The sequence below is a fragment of the Salvelinus fontinalis genome, chromosome 3, assembly GCF_029448725.1.
Source record: "Salvelinus fontinalis isolate EN_2023a chromosome 3, ASM2944872v1, whole genome shotgun sequence".
NCBI lineage: Eukaryota > Metazoa > Chordata > Actinopteri > Salmoniformes > Salmonidae > Salvelinus > Salvelinus fontinalis.
The window spans coordinates 19,824,015-19,842,895 of record NC_074667.1 but is presented as its reverse complement, the minus strand read 5'-3'; the positions used below and the strand labels follow the sequence as shown (position 1 = coordinate 19,842,895).

At 42.6% G+C, this 18,881-nt stretch overlaps 1 protein-coding gene across 5 annotated transcripts in view; it reads right to left on the bottom strand.

The window, feature by feature from the left end:
* Window positions 1-18,881, bottom strand: part of LOC129840644 (solute carrier family 12 member 5-like) — a 289,015-nt gene that overhangs the window by 20,681 nt on the left and 249,453 nt on the right. For all 5 annotated transcript variants that reach the window (XM_055908662.1, XM_055908671.1, XM_055908680.1 and 2 more), the window contains exons 14-22: window positions 15,507-15,605; window positions 15,024-15,143; window positions 14,314-14,418; window positions 9,815-9,983; window positions 7,654-7,849; window positions 7,092-7,261; window positions 5,725-5,856; window positions 5,296-5,403; window positions 2,574-2,705 (exon numbers count right to left, since the gene is read on the bottom strand). In XM_055908662.1, coding sequence (XP_055764637.1) covers window positions 2,574-2,705; window positions 5,296-5,403; window positions 5,725-5,856; window positions 7,092-7,261; window positions 7,654-7,849; window positions 9,815-9,983; window positions 14,314-14,418; window positions 15,024-15,143; window positions 15,507-15,605 — 1,231 coding nt within the window. The remainder of the gene's footprint in view (window positions 1-2,573; window positions 2,706-5,295; window positions 5,404-5,724; window positions 5,857-7,091; window positions 7,262-7,653; window positions 7,850-9,814; window positions 9,984-14,313; window positions 14,419-15,023; window positions 15,144-15,506; window positions 15,606-18,881) is intronic.

Below are 18,881 nucleotides of genomic sequence, written 5' to 3'. Positions count from 1 at the left end.
CAATTTTAGTACTCATCACTGCATTCTCTTCCAGAAAGTTAGTTGGCCCTCTTTGATGTCACATACATTGCTATGTTTTCATTTATAAAGCCCTTTTACCAAAAGTCCCACTGTACCTACAGTTGAAGTCGGAAGTTTACATACACTTTAGCCAAATACATTTAAACTCAGTTTTTCACAATAGCTGACATATAATCCTAGTAAAAATCCCTGTTTTAGGTCAGTTAGGATCACCATTTTATTTTAAGAATGTAAAATGTCAGAATAATAGCAGAGAGAATTATTTACTTCAGCATTTATTTATTTCATCACATTCCCAGTGGGTCAGAAGTTTACATACACTCATTTAGTATTTGGTAGCGTTGCCCTTAAATTTTTTAACTTGGGTCAAATGTTTCGGGTATCCTTCCACAAGCTTCCCACAATAAGTTGGGTGAATTTTGTCCCATTCCTCCTGACAGAGCTGGTGTAACTGAGTCAGGTTTGTAGGCCTCCTTGCTCGCACACACACTTTTTCAGGTCTGCCCACACATTTTCCTTAGGATTGAGGTCAGGGCTTTGTGATGGCCACTCCAATACCTTGACTTTGTTGTCCTTAAGCCATTTTGCCACAACTTTGGAAGTATGCTTGGGGTCATTGTCCATTTGGAAGACCCATTTGCGACCAAGCTTTAACTTACTGACTGATGTCTTGTTGCTTCAATATATCCACATAATGTTCCTACCTCATGATGCCATCTATTTTGTGAAATGCACCAGTCCCTCCTGCAGCAAAGCACCCCCACAACATGATGCTGCCACCCTCGTGCTTCACGATTGTGATGGTGTTCTTCAGCTTGCACGCCTCACCCTTTTTCCTCCAAACGTAACGATGGTCATGATGGTCAAACGGTTCTATTTTTGTTTCATCAGACCAGAGGACATTTCTCCAAAATGTATGATCTTTGTCCCCGCACTTTTCGCACCAAAGTATGTTCATTTCTAGGAGACAGAACTTGTCTTCTTCCTGAGTGGTATGACTGCTGCGTAGTCCCATGACGGTTATACTTGCGTACTATTTTTTGTACAGATGAACGTGGTACCTTCAGGTGTTTGGAAATTGCTCCCAAGGATGAACGAGACTTGTGGAGGTCTACAATTTTTTTTCTGAGGTCTTGGCTGATTTCTTTTGATTTTCCCATTATGTCACGTAAAGAGGCACTGAGTTTGAAGGTAGGCCTTGAAATATATCCACAGGTACACCTCCAATTGACTCAAATGATGTTAATTAGCCTATCAGAAGCTTCTAAAGCCATGATGATTTTCCAAGCTGTTTAAAGGCACAGTTAACTTAGTGTATGTAAACTTCTGACCCACTGGAATTGTGATACAGTGAACTATAAGTGAAACTATCTGTCTATAAACAATTTTTGGAAAAATTACTTGTGTCATGCACAAAGTAGATGTCCTAATCGACTTGCCAAAACTATAGTTTGTAACAAGAAATTTGGGGAGTGGTTGAAAAACGAGTTTTAATGACTCCAACCTAAGTGTATGTAAACTTCCGACTTCAACTGTATCATCATTACTAATCTTTAGACATAAGAGTTACCAGACCCAGTCTCAGAGTTGGCTGACTCTGGAAATTCCTTTGGTCTCTTCTGACCTTTTAGTTTTCTTGCCCCTTATTTGTGGAACAATCTTCAAAATGTTCTTACATTTTATTCTGGTGCCTCTTGGGCAATTCAGAAAGCTGATTGAGGCCCTTATTACTGAGGAATGTGTTTGTTTTTTATGACTGTGCTTTTCTTTCTGCTTACATTTTGGATTTATTTTGTGATGTGTGTATTTTCTGTCATTTATGGAATTCAGGGCTCATCTGTAAAATAAACCTTGGTCTCAGTATGACTCCCTGATAAAATAAAGGTTACATTTAAAAAATCCTGGTATCCAATAAATTGCAAGAAACACCCTAACCAGTCGAGAGCCAGTGTGAGTCTTCCCTTTTCCCTTAACCATTCCCTGACTGTGCCTGACCTAAAAAAATAAAAAATAAAAAGCCCACTGTAAAGTGAGTTGAAAGTGTAAAAAAAACACTACCCTGGGGTCGCTGACCTCTTAATGTCAACACCAGCGGTTCACAAACCCAGCCCCTTAAACATTATTTTCTGGACTGTGCCTGACTGCAACTGTCCTCAAAGCATAAATCCCCACCCACCTGTAGAACGAGTTGGAAACCTGAAAAACCACTACCTAAGGGTAAAAACCACTGACCACCCAATGTCAACACCAGTGGTTCACAACACCAGTCCTTTAATCATTCCTAACCATTCCTTGACTATGCCTGACCGCAATTATCCTCACAGCATAAAAAATGAAGGAAGTCTGGAAAAACCACCACCCCAGGGTCAAAAACACTGATCTCCTAATGTTTATTCACCAGTAGTTCACAATCACATCACAACCCCTCACAAGTCAATTGACTTCTCTGCTTTCAAGTCTTTGCCGATGCTGGCCTCATAGCATTAATTCTTAATGATACACCCTGGTTAGAGTGAATGTGGCTCAGTTGACCGGACAGTACCAGTACCGACCTCCTCCTCGGGTTTCTCCTCCTCCTTGCTGCTCCCACCGGGCTGTTCCTCGGTCACACTCATCTGGGTGGTTGCAGCTGCAGGGTTCTTACGCCGGATGGATCCGCGGGATGAGTCTGTGATGCTCTGGATCTGCGGAAAGAAGACACGGAGCTGAATAAAGCCTTTCACACGACGGAGCCAAACTGAACTTAGCCAAGCCAAGCTGTACTGGGCTGGCCTGGTTTCGCATCCATCATAGTTGCTGGAATCGAGACGAGGAAAAAATGAAATATGCAAACCAGCACAGTTCTGTTCGGGTCAGCCCTATAGTGTGAATTAGACATTGGAGGGCTAATATCACCACAACGTGACACATTTCTTATTTGGTATTGTCTACATGGAGACAAAACAAGGTTTTGAACGTTGATGTGAACATTGACGTTTTCAGAACATTGTCTGTCAATGTAGACAATTTAATTATGGTTGGGTGCAGCAATACTGTGAGATGAATTATTTATGTTCTTATGTCTTGCTCGGTTTACCCAGCATCAGGAAAGATATTGGATGTACACACACTGGCTTTATAGTCCCCAGGTTAAATGAAGCATTGAGGAGTGCTAATGTCATTACAACATGATCACTATCTTGTTTGTTTTTCTCTTTATGAAACCAAACCGGCTTTTCAGACGTTGTTCATTGACGTGTTGCAAAGGGTAACGTGCAGTAGTGGCATGGTAAGGCCAGACAAAGTTGAATTACTGTTTAATAATGGATGCCCCACCTCACTTTTCTCCACACACTGGAAGAAAAAAAAAGTAATCTGATGTGTTATTTTTTGGCCAATATATGCAGCTCTTTGTTTATAATGCTCTGTCCGCTCTCCCTTGAGGCTTTCCCAAATTGATGCGCAAGAGACCAAACAGCCTCAGATCACGCGCTCAGATCATGTTCGAGCCTCGGTTTGGACAGTGAAACACACGCGCTCGCACCTGCAGGCGACGTGCAGATGTTTCATTTCTCTCTCATGCTGTCATGGCTGAAGCCAGCGCAAATTCCTACTGTTTATGTGTCCATGTTAAACATGGTACGTCCCTCATTATAAACAAACAGTCGGTTAAATTTATGGTTATTGCATCATTTTGCGATCTATTAGAAGCGATTCATAGACGAAACAACAATGTAATTTAACCAATTGACTGGCCAGAGATCAGGGCATTCATCAGCAAAGACGCAGTGCAAACCAAAACGAAGTCAAAATGATTGATGAAATAGAAGTGTGTCAGCTTTATGTCGATTTGCGATTCATAATTGACATTTTACCGGTACTACCAGTAGTAGTAGGCCAACCGATAACACCACGACGTAATGCGTGTGAAGTGATAATGCTCCGCAGAGAAGAGCTAGCATGTCCAGCAAAGTACAGTACATCACCAGTAGCACGCGCACACTTCGTGCAGATCAGTAGGTGGAGGCATTTCGTGGCAGCCAGACGAGACAATCGAAGGAGGATGCAGTGAGCAAAGTTACTGGGCTCGAATTTAGTCATACTTGCTCTATATATATATTGATGCTTCTAATTGTGCATGTTATAAACAACATTAAATTTTGGGATTAAAGGTTATATTCTTTTGCTGGATTTATGTATATTTTTCAAATGCTACATTCATTTGGCAGACCTAACTTGATTGACCCTCTTTCAATAAGGCCTAGTCTATGAGAGGCCTAATCATATTTGTATGAATATTTTGTTAACGCCTAGGCTATAGAGATGCATTCCGGTAATGAACTCATTATTATGTGTCAGCATTTTAGTTTGATTACAATTATTTATTGTCAATCATTCTTGAATGTGTTAGGCTATACAGTTATGTAGATTAATGAACTGATAATGCATTCATAATACATAACTTAATAATACATTACTTTTTTTTTCAATAATTTTTGAATATGATATAATATTGCATTCTATTATACATCCTATGTGAATAATGTTCATTAATGATAATTTGTGTATTAATGAAAATCAGTCTGAAAGTGCTGTTATTCCTTATCCACCTATTTTTTTAATTTTTTTAATTCGCTCTCTCGGCTCAATTTTCTGGGGGGAAAATTTGTTAAACAGTGAATAAATTTTATCTGGCGTAAAAGTAAAAAATAATATAAAAGGCTTAGTCTATTCTAGTAATTCTGTGTAAAGCGGTACCTCTTTCTAGGGGTGCAAAGGGACGGTATATTACAAGTATACTACCAGAATTTTGGTAACTTTCAATGATTTTATGTTGTTTATCACAAGATTTCTAGTGGCCCTTTTCAGTACTTCAGATTATCACAGGTGTCTGTAATTGTCTCTGCCCCTCTGTGTGGCCTTATCACATGTAAAATAATCAAAGAAGATTATATAAAAAAATATATATATTTATATACTCTTTGTTGTAAATGATTTGTTGCCAAACTGGTGGTAGTTGTGAAAAAAGTCAATTGTTTGAAGTGTTGCAGAGTTTATAGAAAATAATGCCATTGTTGATTAGATACTTTTTTCATTAGTTTGTCTATTTTCTCTTGAACCATATGGTCTATCCACTAGAAATTCATGGACAATTTGAACACAGATAAAAAAAAATGAATACTATATATCAATACACTTTTTAAATGTATAAATTACCAACGTTACCATAGATTGCCATAGATGACCAACAATTCCAGTAACTTTGGTAAATTACCGGTAACTTTGCAACCCTACCTCTCTCTCTCGCTCCGTCTTGGTCAGGTTGATCTGTTTGAGGATCTGCGATCGCTGTTCCATTACCAGGGTCTTCTCATAGGTGTAGGCTGAGATATCGCTGTCATGCTGAGAGGGGAGAGTGTAGGTTAGTGGGTTAGTGTATTGAGGATGGACAGATACACCAGGCGTCCTATGGATGTCATATGGACAACTTTGTGTTTGGTGTCATCAGTCTACTGGATGGACAGCAGCACTGCAAGGGACATGGGAGACGGCTAACACACTTTCATACATAATACAATGATGATTCATATTATATCATCTATGTAATATGATCCATACAGCCAACATTCAAGACTCAAATTGGAGTAAACAATTAACAAGTAAACTCCCATTGTGTATCTTTAATCACATCTGAAACGGTCATAGACAGACATGGATTCTTACCATTTCCACCACTTCAACCTCGGCATCGATACGCAGGTGGTACAGGAAGGTGGTCAGGTCTTTCTTCATCTGGATGCTGTTGTCGTCCATCTGGGCCACGGTGAAGATGCGCATCCTGCACTTCCTCCACACCTATTAGTAGAAAAGACCAGTGGCACCTGCTCATCTATAACCGGTTATACAGTTATCCGCACTTCCTCCACACCTGTCGGTAGGAAAGACCATTGTAACTTGCTCATCTATAACCAGTCATACAGTTATCCGCACTTCCTCCACACCTGTCGGTAGGAAAGACCATTGTAACTTGCTCATCTATAACCAGTCATACAGTTATCCGCACTTCCTCCACACCTGTCGGTAGGAAAGACCATTGTAACTTGCTCATCTATAACCAGTCATACAGTTATCCGCACTTCCTCCACACCTGTCGGTAGGAAAGACCATTGTAACTTGCTCATCTATAACCAGTCATACAGTTATCCGCACTTCCTCCACACCTGTCGGTAGGAAAGACCATTGTAACTTGCTCATCTATAACCAGTCATACAGTTATCCGCACTTCCTCCACACCTGTCGGTAGGAAAGACCATTGTAACTTGCTCATCTATAACCTGTTATACAGGTTGGGCTCCCGAGTGGTGCAGCGGTCTAAGACACTGCATCTCAGTGCAAGAGGCGTCACTGCAGTTCCTGGTTTGAATCTAGGCTGTATCACAACCGGCCGTGATTGGGAGTCCCATAGGGCGGCGCACAATTGGCCCAGCGTCGTCCGGGTTTGGCCGGGGTATGCCGTCATTGTAAATAAGAATTTGTTCTTAACTGACTTGCCTAGTTAAATAAAATTACATTTAAATTAAATAAAGTATTCTGGTTAGAACCTTCATGATGATGTATAGAAACTGCCATAGAATGCACATTGATTAGTTAACGCACTGATTGTACGAATACCCTGCACTATAGTTTTTAAAAATGTACATTGCACTTTACTATAAAACTGAGTGCATGACTAGCTTTATATTTAAGCAATAATGCCCGTGGGGGTGTGGAATATGAACAATATACCACTGCTCAGGGCTGTTCTTTATGTACGACACAACGTGGAGTGCCTGGACACAGCCCTTAGCCGTGGTAAATTGGCCGTATATCACAAACCCCCGAGGTGCCTTATTGCTATTATAAACTGGTTACAAACGTAATTAGAGCAGTAAAAATAAATGTATACGGTTTGATGTGCCATGGCTGTCAGCCAATCAGCATTCAGGGCTCGAACCACCGAGTTTATAAATAGAGTTTAATAATGTCTATTTAAAACATGGCCGATGCAATGCGACCCATATCTCAGGGTGGGCGTGTGGTAGGCAGCCTACCTTGTGCTGGCGCAGAAGGAAAGGCAGCAGCATCAGCATGCCTCCATCATGGACGATCCACCACACGTCAATGTGGCCCTCTGAGAAGCGCTCTCCATTGGACGGGAAGGCAGCGATGTTCTTGGGCACCAGCAGGGCTAGGTGAGCGGCTGTGGTCTCCCTAACCAGCTCTACAGGACAGGACAGAGAGGGAAGAGGGGGGGATTGAATCTAATATGAGTCTGATGATCACTCAGTAACCTTTATGGAAGATCTTGTGAAGATCTGATAGTTCATGTACCATCCTGTATAGGTACAATATGGATTAAAGTGATAATGTTGCGTACAAAAAAACTAAATATAAGGATTATCTTCAATGATATGTCTACAACATCCCCCAAAGATCCTGATTTAAAGTTCAACCGACAGATCTGATTCAGTGTACGGTGCAAAAATGACCAGAATTTACTTAGAAAGGTAACATGGTAATAAGACAGTAATAACCTAGATAAACAATGTGTTTGTTTTTCCTACTCCCCCCATCCTACTTGACCATCCACCCTTGACCCCCTTTGTGACCCACCGATGAAGTCCCTCCAGGTCTGGTGGTCGTCAGCCTGCTTCCAGTTGCGTGGCCAGCTGACCAGCACCGTGTTGTGCATGAGACCGCCCAGCCCACTGGCCTGGAGCAGGTGGGAGGTGGCGTCGCGCATGTTGGACGAGATGGTGACCTGGCAGAAGCCCTTCACCTTCTCTGTCTCCATCAGCTTACGCAGAGACTGGAGGGGATAGGGGGCGGGGGTGAGAGAGAGAATGAAGGGCAGAGGAGAGAGGGAGGGAGAGGGGGAGGGATAGAAGAGAGGAGAGGGGAGGGGATGAAAGAGAGTGAGAGCAGTGTAAGGGAACCAACTAAGCCACAGAGGGCAGTAAGGGTCAACAACTTGCCCAGCAGTTGAAGGGTGAAATGGACGGTGGTGACACTGATTTTAGGTACGGCTACGCAAGTGTGGACATTGGAACAGAGTCACAGGATCAAGTCTAAATCAGTCCAGATCGGAGAGTAGTGCTGTTTGTGTGATATGCAGTGGGATGCCATGAGATCTGCCTAGTAAAGTTGAAGTCGGAAGTTTACGTACATTTAGGTTTGGAGTCATTAAAACTTGTTTTTCAACCACTCCCCAAATTTCTTGTTACAAACTATAGTTTTGGCAAGTCGGTTAGGACATCCACTTTGTGCATGACACAAGTAATTTTTCCAAAAATTGTTTACAGACAGATTATTTCACTTGTAATTCACTGTATCACTATTCCAGTGAGTCAAAAGTTCACATACACTAAGTTGACTGTGCCTTTAAACAGCTTGGAAAATTCCAGAAAATTATGTCATGGCTTTGGAAGCTATTGATAGGCTAATTGACGTATTTTGAGTCAATTGGAGGCGTACCTGTGGATGTATTTCAAGGTCTACCTTCAAACTCAGTGCCTCTTTGCTTGACATCATGGGAAAATCTAAATAAATCAGCCAAAATTGTTGGTCTCCACAAGTCTGGTTCATCCTTGGGAGCAATTTCCAAACGCCTGAAGGTACCACGTTCATCTGTACAAACGATAGTACACAAGTATAAACACCATGGGACCACGCAGCCGTCATACCGCTCAGGAAGAAGACACGTTCTGTCTCCTAGAGATGAACGTACTTTGATGCGAAAAGTGCAAATCAATCCCAGAACAACAGCAAATGACCTTCTGAAGATGCTGGAGGAAACAGGTACAAAAGTATCTATATCCACAGTAAAACGAGTCCTATATTGACATAACCTGAAAGGCCGCTCAGCAAGGAAGAAGCCACTGCTCCAAAACCGCCATAAAAAAGCCAGACTACAGTTTGCAATTGCACATGGGGACAAAGATCGTACTTTTTGGAGAAATTTCCTCTGGTCTGATGAAACAAAAATAGAACTGTTTGGCCATCATGCCCATTGTTATGTTTGGAGGAAAAGGGGGAGGCTTGCAAGCTGAAGAACACCATCCCAACTGTAGAGTACGGGGTTGGCAGCATCATGTTGTGGGGGTTCTTTGCTGCAAGAGGGACTGGTGCACTTCACAAAATAGATGGCATCATGAGGTAGGAACATTATGTGGATATATTGAAGCAACATCTCAAGACATCGGTCAGGAAGTTAAAGCTTGGTCGCAAATGGGTCTTCCAAACGGACAATGACCCTAGCATACTTCCAAAGTTGTGGAAAAATGGCTTAAGGACAACAAAGTCAAGGTATTGGAGTGGCCATCACAAAGCCCTGACCTCGATCCTATAGAAAATTTGTGAGCAGAACTGAAAAAGTGTGTGTGCGAGCAAGGAGGCCTACAAACTTGACTCAGTTACACCAGCTCTGTCAGGAGGAATGGGCCGAAATTCACCCAACTTATTGTGGGAAGCTTGTGGAAAGCTACCCGAAACGTTTGCCCGAAGTTAAACAATTTAAGGGCAATGCTACCAAATACTAATTGAATGTATGTAAACTTCTGACCCACTGGGAATGTGATGAAAGAAATAAAAGCTGAAATAAATAATTCTCTCTACTATTATTCTGACATTTCACATTCTTAAAATAAATTGGTGATCCTAACTGACCTAAGACAGGGAATTTTTACTTGGATTAAATGTTAGGAATTGTGAAAAACTGAGTTTAAATGTATTTGGCTGAGGTGTATGTAAACTTCTGACTTCAACTGTATCTAACCTGCTCTGCTTGCTGGGCCTGGGGGTGGTTCTCCAGGTAGGTGCCTGCCAAGGCAGTGCCCACAATGGTCAGCCCTTTGCCCGCTTTCAGCTGATTGGTCAGCGAGAGCAGACGAGGCTGCTCCACATTCTGCTCCACGTCCGTACTGACCAACACCAGCAGCTGAGGCCTTGAGTGAGACAGAGGGAGTCACAGAAGGAAGGAAGGAAGGAAGGAAGGAAGTAAGGAAGGAAGGAAGGAAGGAAGGAAGGAATGAAGGAAGGAAGGAAGGAAGGAAGGAAAGAAGGAAGGAAGGAAGGAAGGAAGGAAGGAAGGAAGGAAGGAAGGAAGGAAGGAAGGAAGGAAGGAAAGGAATAATAGGAGAAAGAGTTTCAACGTGTTGATTTGTCAAAACAAAAATGTATACTTCTGTCATTCCATTGTTGAATTTTGAGTTGAATTTAAAGTGTAGCACAGAGATTCGAAAGATTGAAAGGGAGAGTAAGGTGACAAAGAGAAAGAGAGGAAGTAAGTAGAGTAGAGGTGAGAAAGGTAGAGAACAAGTGAAATAACGAGAGAGAAAAGGAAGCAAGAGTGCACTGAGGTTATCACGAGTATGTCTGTAAAATTATTATTTTCTGTACCATGACAGTAGCTCAAAATTAATTAAATGGAACGCTCCACATGCACAGACATGTCATTCATTTCAATGTTAATTAGATAGGTGACACGGAATGGCCTGTGTAGCTTATTTATGTAGGTTTATTTGTGTACACTGCAGACCTGGGTTAAATTACTATTTTAGGTATTTCAATAATGTTTTATTACATTTCCAAACAAATATTCAGATAAGCTTCTTTTGAAAAAACAAGTAGTTGAATATTGGAATGTATTTGAAAACACTATTTGGAAAGTATTGGCATGAGTTACCATTCATTCAAATACATATTGTTGGAAGTATTTGAAAGACAGTATTTTCAAATAAATATTGTAATTTAGTATGTATTGTTATTTGGTATGTTTTTGAAAATAGTTATGAATGTACACTACCTGTCAATGTCAATTATAAATGTCATTTTTTTAACTTTAAAAACATTTTTTCTTCATTAAAATAACATCAAATTGATCAGAAATACAGTGTAGACATTGTTAATGTTGTAAATGACTATTGTAGCTGGAAACAGCGGATTTTTTATGGAATATCTACATAGGCGTACAGAGGCTCATTATCAGCAATCGTCACTCCTGTGTTCCAATGGCACGTTGCGTTAGCTAATCCAAGTTTATCACTTTAAAAGGCTAATTGATCATTAGAAAACCCTCTTGCAATTATGTTAGCACAGCTGAAAAATGTTGTCCTTATTAAAGAAGCAATAAAACAGGCCTTCTTTAGAATAGTTGAGTATCTAGAGCATCAGCATTTGTGGGTTCGATTACAGGCTCAAAATGCCCAGAAACAAAGACTTTCTTCTGAAACTGGTCAGTCTATTCTTGTTCTGAGAAATGATAGCTGTTCCATGCGAGAAATTGGCAAGAAACTGAAGATCTCGTTCAATTATGTGTGATACAATCGAAGGATTGTGAAGGCCAGCATCCCGGAGTCGCCTCTTCACTGTTGACATTGAGACTGGTGTTTTGCGGGTGCTATTTAATGAAGCTGCCAGCTGAGGACTTGTGAGGCGTCTGTTTCTCAAACTAGATAGTCTAATGTACTTGTCCTGTTCTCACCTCTCGGTGGACTTTGTCAATGACCTTCCCCACTCCCAGGGGAACTGATTTTCCGAAGCTTGTCGCCTCCTTCCTCTGCCTGGGCTCCCATCAGCCATGCAAATCACGGAGTCTCTTTTTACGCACGTCTTCCGGCACTACGGGATCCCGGAGGACATTGTGTCATATCGTGGAGCTCAGTTCACCTCACGCATATGGAAAGCGTTCATGGAACCACTGGGTGTCATGGTGTTGGGGTATCAGCCGGCCCTGGCACTTTGGCATCCGAGCCAGACCGAGGCCACTGCGGTGGATGAGTGGTTTCGGCGCACTGAGGAGACCTGGAATGCTGCGCACACTGGTCTCCAGCGGGCCATGGGTCGGCACAAGGAACAGGCCGACCGCCACTGCAGTGAGGCACCTGTCTTCTCTCCAGGCGACCGGGTCTGGCTCTCCACCCTCCGCCTGCCCCTCCGCCTGCCCTGCTGGAAGCTGAGCCCGCAGTTTGTGGGGCCGTTTAATGTCCTGAGGAGGGTCAATGAGGTAAAGTACCGTTTGCAACTCCCTGCTGATTACCGCATTAACCCGACTTTTCATGTGTCTCTCCTCAGGCCAGTGGTACCTGGTCACCTCGCTGAGGCTGGACCCAGTGATCCCCCGCCTCCTCCTCTGGACATCGAGGGACGGTCGGTGTACTTGGTCCGTGAAGTCCTGGATTTGAGGCATCGGGCGGGGCATCTCCAGTACCTCATCGACTGAGATGGGTACGGCCCAGAGGAGCGGTGCTGGGTTCATGTGGTGGACATCCTCGATGCTTCGTTGACCAGGGATTTTCACCGTCGGCGCCCTGACCGACCTGCACCGTGTCCCTGTGGTCGTCCCCGAGGCCGGTATCGTCCAGATGCTTGTGCAGCGCGTTGGGGGGTGTACTGTCACGGATCCCCACCCCCCCGGTACTGCTGCTCATTCCATTCACCAGCTCCGGAGGTCTACGTCACCAGCTTTCTAGGCATCACTGAACTGGATTCATTACCACCAACCCCGGACTGTCTCATTACGCACACCTGGTTCCCATTCCCCCTGATTAGGGTTTATATTTGCCCTCTGTTCATCATTGTCCTTGTCTGTTATTGTTGCCATGTCCGTTGGTCCTGTGAGTACCTGTACTATTGTATCGGCTCCCATGCTTCGTGTTTTTGTGCACTTGTTTTACGGGTCTCGTCTCATGTATTATTTACAGGTTTACACCTCGCTCTTTTGTTTGGGTGGAGATTTTTTTTTAAACGATTTCGTATTCCTGCACCTGTCTCCAATCATTAGACAACGTAACAACACAGCCCATGAAAGAGGACAAGATGCCATGTTACATTTCTAAAACACCAGGGTTTGTGCAGTGATCTGGTCTGAAGATACGCCCTCCAATGCTGAAAAGCCGCTCCACAGCTGCAGAGGATGCTGGGACATGCAGGTACTCAGTAACAACTCTGCTCAGTGTTGGGAATTTGTGCCTTACAGATTTTCAGTAGTTGGTGGAAGATATGGGATGTAAAGTATTTGAGGGTATTTGAAATATTTTTGGTTTCAAATAGTCTTCTAGGAAAGTATTTTATTATTATAACAATTCAAATACAAAATACAAGTATTTGTTTTGGAAATAATCAAATACACAGAAAAAAGTATTTTAAATACCAGATACTGAAATACACAAGAATTTGAACCAGGAGTTGGATCTTGGATCTTGGAAAGGAAGGGTATACTACAGGAAACAATCAAAGTTTGCCAGTAAATGACTAGAATTTTGGTATCTTTCAAGGATTTTATGTAATCTATCACAAGACATCTAGTGGCCCTTTTGAGTACTTCAGAGCTGGTGTTCCTAATGTTTCAAACGCTCAGTGTATAAAGCATCAACTTAGCGAATACCATTGTTGTTTAATATTGTCACGTTCTGACCTTAGTTCCTTTTTTATGTCTTTATTTTAGTTGGTCAGGGCATTCTATGTTGTTTTTCTATGTTTTGTTCTGTTGTTATATTTCTATGTGTTTGGCCTAGTATGGTTCTCAATCCGAGGCATGTGTCAGTCGTTGTCTCTGATTGGGAGCCATATTTAGGTAGCCTGTTTTCTATTGTGTTTTGTGGGTGATTGTTTCCTGTGTTAGTGTTTGCACCATACGGTACTGTTTCGGTTTTCATTTATTCTCTTGTTCTTTTGTATTTTGTATTCATTCTCGATTAAATAATATTAGGGATACGTACCACGCTGCATTTTGGTCCTCCTCTCTTTCCACCAACGAAAGCCGTTACAAATATGAGGTTTTCAGCATGAAATACTCCTCCAATTAGCGTCGCTAGAGCAGCTTACAGTGGAACGGATAAAATGGTTGATTGGTCAACTAAGTGCAGGCGCGAGATGCGACTGAAATTTCACAGGTAGAGAACAAGAGAGAGGGGTGGACATGGAGGGGACTTGGTTTAAGGCGCTGAACATCATGGCATGACGTGAATTGGAATATGTTTAGGCTATTACTAGCATTATTACTTCATTGAATTACAAAATTATATAATAGACATCATGAATATTTGTGGAACTAAAATTAACATTATTAAACCAGTTCTCAATATCTTAAAATAACTGTTATGTTCCAGAACAATAGAGATCACTTTCATTCCCGGATCTGGTTCCCTTCCTCTGAAAAGGTCATTATTTTTTGTTTTTCAGTTCTGTTTCCTGAACCGGTTCGAACCCCTGATTTGAACCCAGGTCTGGTACACTGTGTGTGTGTTTGTGTTTGTCTGTGTGTGCACGTCTCACCTCCAGTTTTTGGTGTGCGCCGGCCCCTCGTCCAGTCTCATCAGAGCATATCGGGCGGCGCTGAGAGAAATGCCTCGTATCCCATCACCCCACTCTTTCTCCGCCCTGTCACACAATCAAACACCAGGGTTATATCATTCAATCATGTCACAACTAATGGTATTACATAGTTATTATTACACCATTAAAAGCCTAATAACTAGGCCTATGTGTTATTACATGTCTATTACAAATTAAAATGACGATATTATAACATTATTATTCAATCAACTGCACAGGCTTCTAAATGTCTAACCTATTTTCACCGTTCGGTAGGCTATCGGTTTAGTGGGCCATAAGAATTGTGTGAGCATGGGTCTTTAAAGAACTTAGCTTAAAAAGTTGTCTAAAAATCAATCATCGCTGCAAAAGTCATGCTTTATAGCATCTCTTCCTACAGACAGAATGCTAAGTCGTTGTTAGCCAAGCTCTGTTTTCAACCAGCTTTACCATCAAGTCATGTAATTGCAACCCAAGCCATTGTCTCAGCACAGCAAGCCATAACACTAAGCTGTCCAAACAGTGGCAACCCCAATCGACACATTTCCCCTTTAACTGGCTTGACTGAATTTTAACCCCCCCCCCCCCCCCCCCAATACACAGACACCACAAACACACACAAACACACAGCCAGCAAATCCAATCTGTCTCATGGGTCGCGCTACACTCACCCATGGAACTCAATATACTTGTAGATACTGCCAGCGATCACCATGGCAACAATGGCATAGAACCAGGAACAGATGAACATGAGCGATAGACACAGACTCATGCCCAGGAAGGACAGGGCCCTGTAAAGAGACACAAACAGAGAGAGGATTAGATTACACACATGTGCAGAATGCACACACACATGCACGTACACATGCAGACATACATGTACATGAAACAGTATAAAAACAGACGCACGCACGTATATGAGAGTGTGTGTGCGTCTCAACTCCAATTCTTGGTGTGCGCTGGCTCTTCCTTCAGCCTCATCAGAGCATATCAGGCAGCGCTGAGAAAAAAACTCACATTTCTCTCAGCACAGCACTGCCCGATACAGTTTGATGCGACTGGACGAAGGGCCGGGCGCACAACACACACACATTCAAGGCCCTTGTATCATCTCTTAGGATGTGTTCCTTTTGATGGGATTTTGTGGGACTCACCAGTGATAGAACTTGAAGCGTGGCCTCCAGTTAGGCGTCCTCAGGAGGGTTTGCAAGGCACAGGCCAGGTTCACAAACATGTAGCACATCAGAAAGAACCTACATAACAGAAACAAAGCCTTCAGCCATGGCAAAAAGCGAGAGAGACAACAATGTGGCTTACATCCATTTTCTGTTTATTTGGAAACGTGTATGTCTATAAGGCACCAATTACTCGCTTATAAGTTGCTTATATGCTTTTAACCAAATAAAAACCATTGTCAGATGTTACTATAGTAAATCCTAGCCTTACATACTGACGTTACATACTGACGCAAAATGTAGAGTGCAATTGTTGGTTCAGGAATTATTATTTTTTTAAATGGGGGGAGTGTCTGAATACTTAAGTAAATGTGATATAATTAGCGAGATTGTCTGAAAAACAGTTTTTGCTTCGTCAGTATTTGGGTATTGTGTGTAGATTGATGAGGGGAATTTTTTTGGAATACATTTTCAAATAAGGCTGTAACCTAACAAAATGTGGAAAAAGTCAAGGGGTCTAAATACTTTCCAAAGAGGTGAAACCACGCCCCCTCCAATACAGCCACTGATTACTAAAACGAGTCACAAATTGCCCTGCCCCTTGATCGCTGTTGATGTGTCAACAATCATCTGCAAGTTATGAGCAGTCAGCAGTTCACACACCAAGTAGGCTACTGGGAAGACAGGCAGCACTTAAAGTAGATGGCCCTAGCTGGGCAAAAAGACAGTACTAGACAACAGATAAAGACAAAAATGATACTTATCGCGGTCCTGCTTTAAATAACATGCAGCTTATAAAGGCTTCGTAAATCCTTCATAAAGCCTTGATAAACATTACATAAATGTATCACAAATCATCTATAACCCTATGTCATGCTCTATAAAGGGTTCATAAATGTGGGATAACTGTGTGAACATAATCAAATCAAATCAAATTGTATTAGTCGCATGTGCCAAATACAACAGCTGTAGACCTTACAGTGAAATGCTTACTTACGAGCCCCTAACCATCAATGCAGTTTAAAAACATACGGATAAGAATAAGGAATAAAAGTAACAAATAATCAAAGAGCAGCAGTAAAATAACAATAGCGAGACTATACACAGGGGGTACCGGTACAGAGTCAATGTGCGGAGGATCCAGTTCGTTGAGGCTTACATACATGTACATGTAGGTAGAGTTATTAAAGTGACTATGCAAAGATAACAACAGAGAGTAGCAGCGGTGTAAAAGAGGGGGGGGGGGGGAAATGCAAATAGTCTGGGTAGCCATTTGATTAGATGTTCAGGAGTCTTATGGCTTGGGGGTAGAAGCTGTTAAGAAGCCTCTTGGACCTAGACTTGGCGTTCCGGTACCGCTTGCCGTGCGGTAGCAGAGAGAACAGTCTATGACTAAGGTGGCTGGAGTCTGACAATTTTTAGGGCCTTCCTGACACTGCCTGCTATAGAGGTCCTGGATGGCAGGAAGCTTGGCCCCAGTGATGTACTGGGCCGTTCGCACTACCCTCTGTAGTGCCTTGCGGTCGGAGGCAGAGCAGTTGCCATACCAGGCAGTGATGCAACCAGTCAGGATGCTCTCGATGGTGCAGCTGTAGAACCTTTTGAGGATCTGAGGACCCATGCCAAATATTTTCAGTCTCCTGAGGAGGAAAAGGTTTTGTTGTGCTCTCTTCACGATTGTCTTGGTGTGCTTGGACCATGTTAGTTTGTTGGTGATGTGGACACCAAGGAACTTGAAGCTCTCAACCTGCTCCACTGCAGCCCGGTCGATGTAGTCCACAGTCATCTCCTTTGTCTTGATCACGTTGAGGGAGAGGTTGTTGTTCTGGCACCACACGGCCAGGTCTCTGTCCTCCTCCCTATAGGCTGTCTGTCGTTGTCAGTGATCAGGCCTACCACTGTTGTATCATCGGCAAACTTAATGGTGGTGTTGGAGTCGTGCCTGACCGTGCAGTCATGAGTGAACAGGGAGTACAGGAGGGGGCTGAGCACGCACCCCTGAGGGGCCCCCGTGTTGAGGATCAGCGCGGCGGATGTGTTGTTACCTACCCTTACCACCTGGGCGCAGCCCATCAGGAAGCCCAGGATCCAGCTGCAGAGGGAGGGTTTTAGTCCCAGTGTCCTTAGCTTATTGATGAGCTTTGAGGGCACTGTGTTGAACGCTGAGCTGTAGTCAATGAATAGCATTCTCACATAGGTGTTCCTTTTGTCCAGGTGGGAAAGGGCAGTGTGGAGTGCAATAGAGAGGGCGGTATGCAAATTGAAGTGGGTCTAGGGATTCTGGGATGATGGTGTTGATGTGAGCCATGACCAGCCTTTCAATGCACTTCATGGCTACAGACGTGATTGCTACGGGTCGGTAGTCATTTAGGCAGGTTACCTTAATGTTCTTGGGCACAGGCACCATGGTGGTCTGCTTAACCCTTGTGTAGTCTTAACATTCGTGTCCTAAGGGTCAAAAATGACTCGCCTTCACTAAACCCCTAAAATAAAGCAGCTTAATTGAATTTTAAACCCCAAATCTATTTTGCATGAAGAAACAACCTGTCATTCATCACAAACTTTGTGAATATCTGGGTTTTCCCTCTTCCCAATGCAGAAAGACTGCATTTAATCAACACACCTGCCATAATTGTTTTCTTGACTAAAGTAGAGGTTTATTATCATTGTTATTATTGCTAAAGGTACTGCATAGGTGTAAACATATATTTTTTAGCAAAATAAATCACGTGTATAGCCTAAGAAAGTAGCAGAAATGGGCAGAAAGTAGTTTTGAATACATTTTATTGAAGGGAAACAATAACAGTATTGAACTTTTTTGGCAACATAGTGATATATTCTTATATACTGTACAAGGAGGAATTCAACTACAAAATACTAGACTTCTCCCATTTTTTAACCATTGCCCCCACCCACAAGGTGTATAAACAACAACAATAAATAAGAATAAAATAAGATAATAGATACAAAACAAAAACGTGAAGAACAGAAATCAATCAACTCTAATTAGCACATGTAGGACAGTATGCAAGTGTGTGCATGGACTTTGCAGATGTATTTCTCACATGTGCAGGACATAGTATTTGTTTTACAATCCTTGTTTGGGGGCAGAATTGGCATCTTCTCCTCTTGCCTGCCCCAGCTGAAGCCTCAGGTGGATCAGGACAAGATTCAGCACCCTGAACAGCTTTCACAAGCGCTGCAGAGGCTGCTGTGCGGGGGAGACACTCCCTTCTTTGAATGTGTGGGGTTACAAGTGCCTTGCTCAGCTGCTCCAGGAACACCCTCCTCTTGTTCCGCTTATCAGGCTTCCATGTAGGGTTGATGTTGTTCCATATCATGAAGGCATTGTAT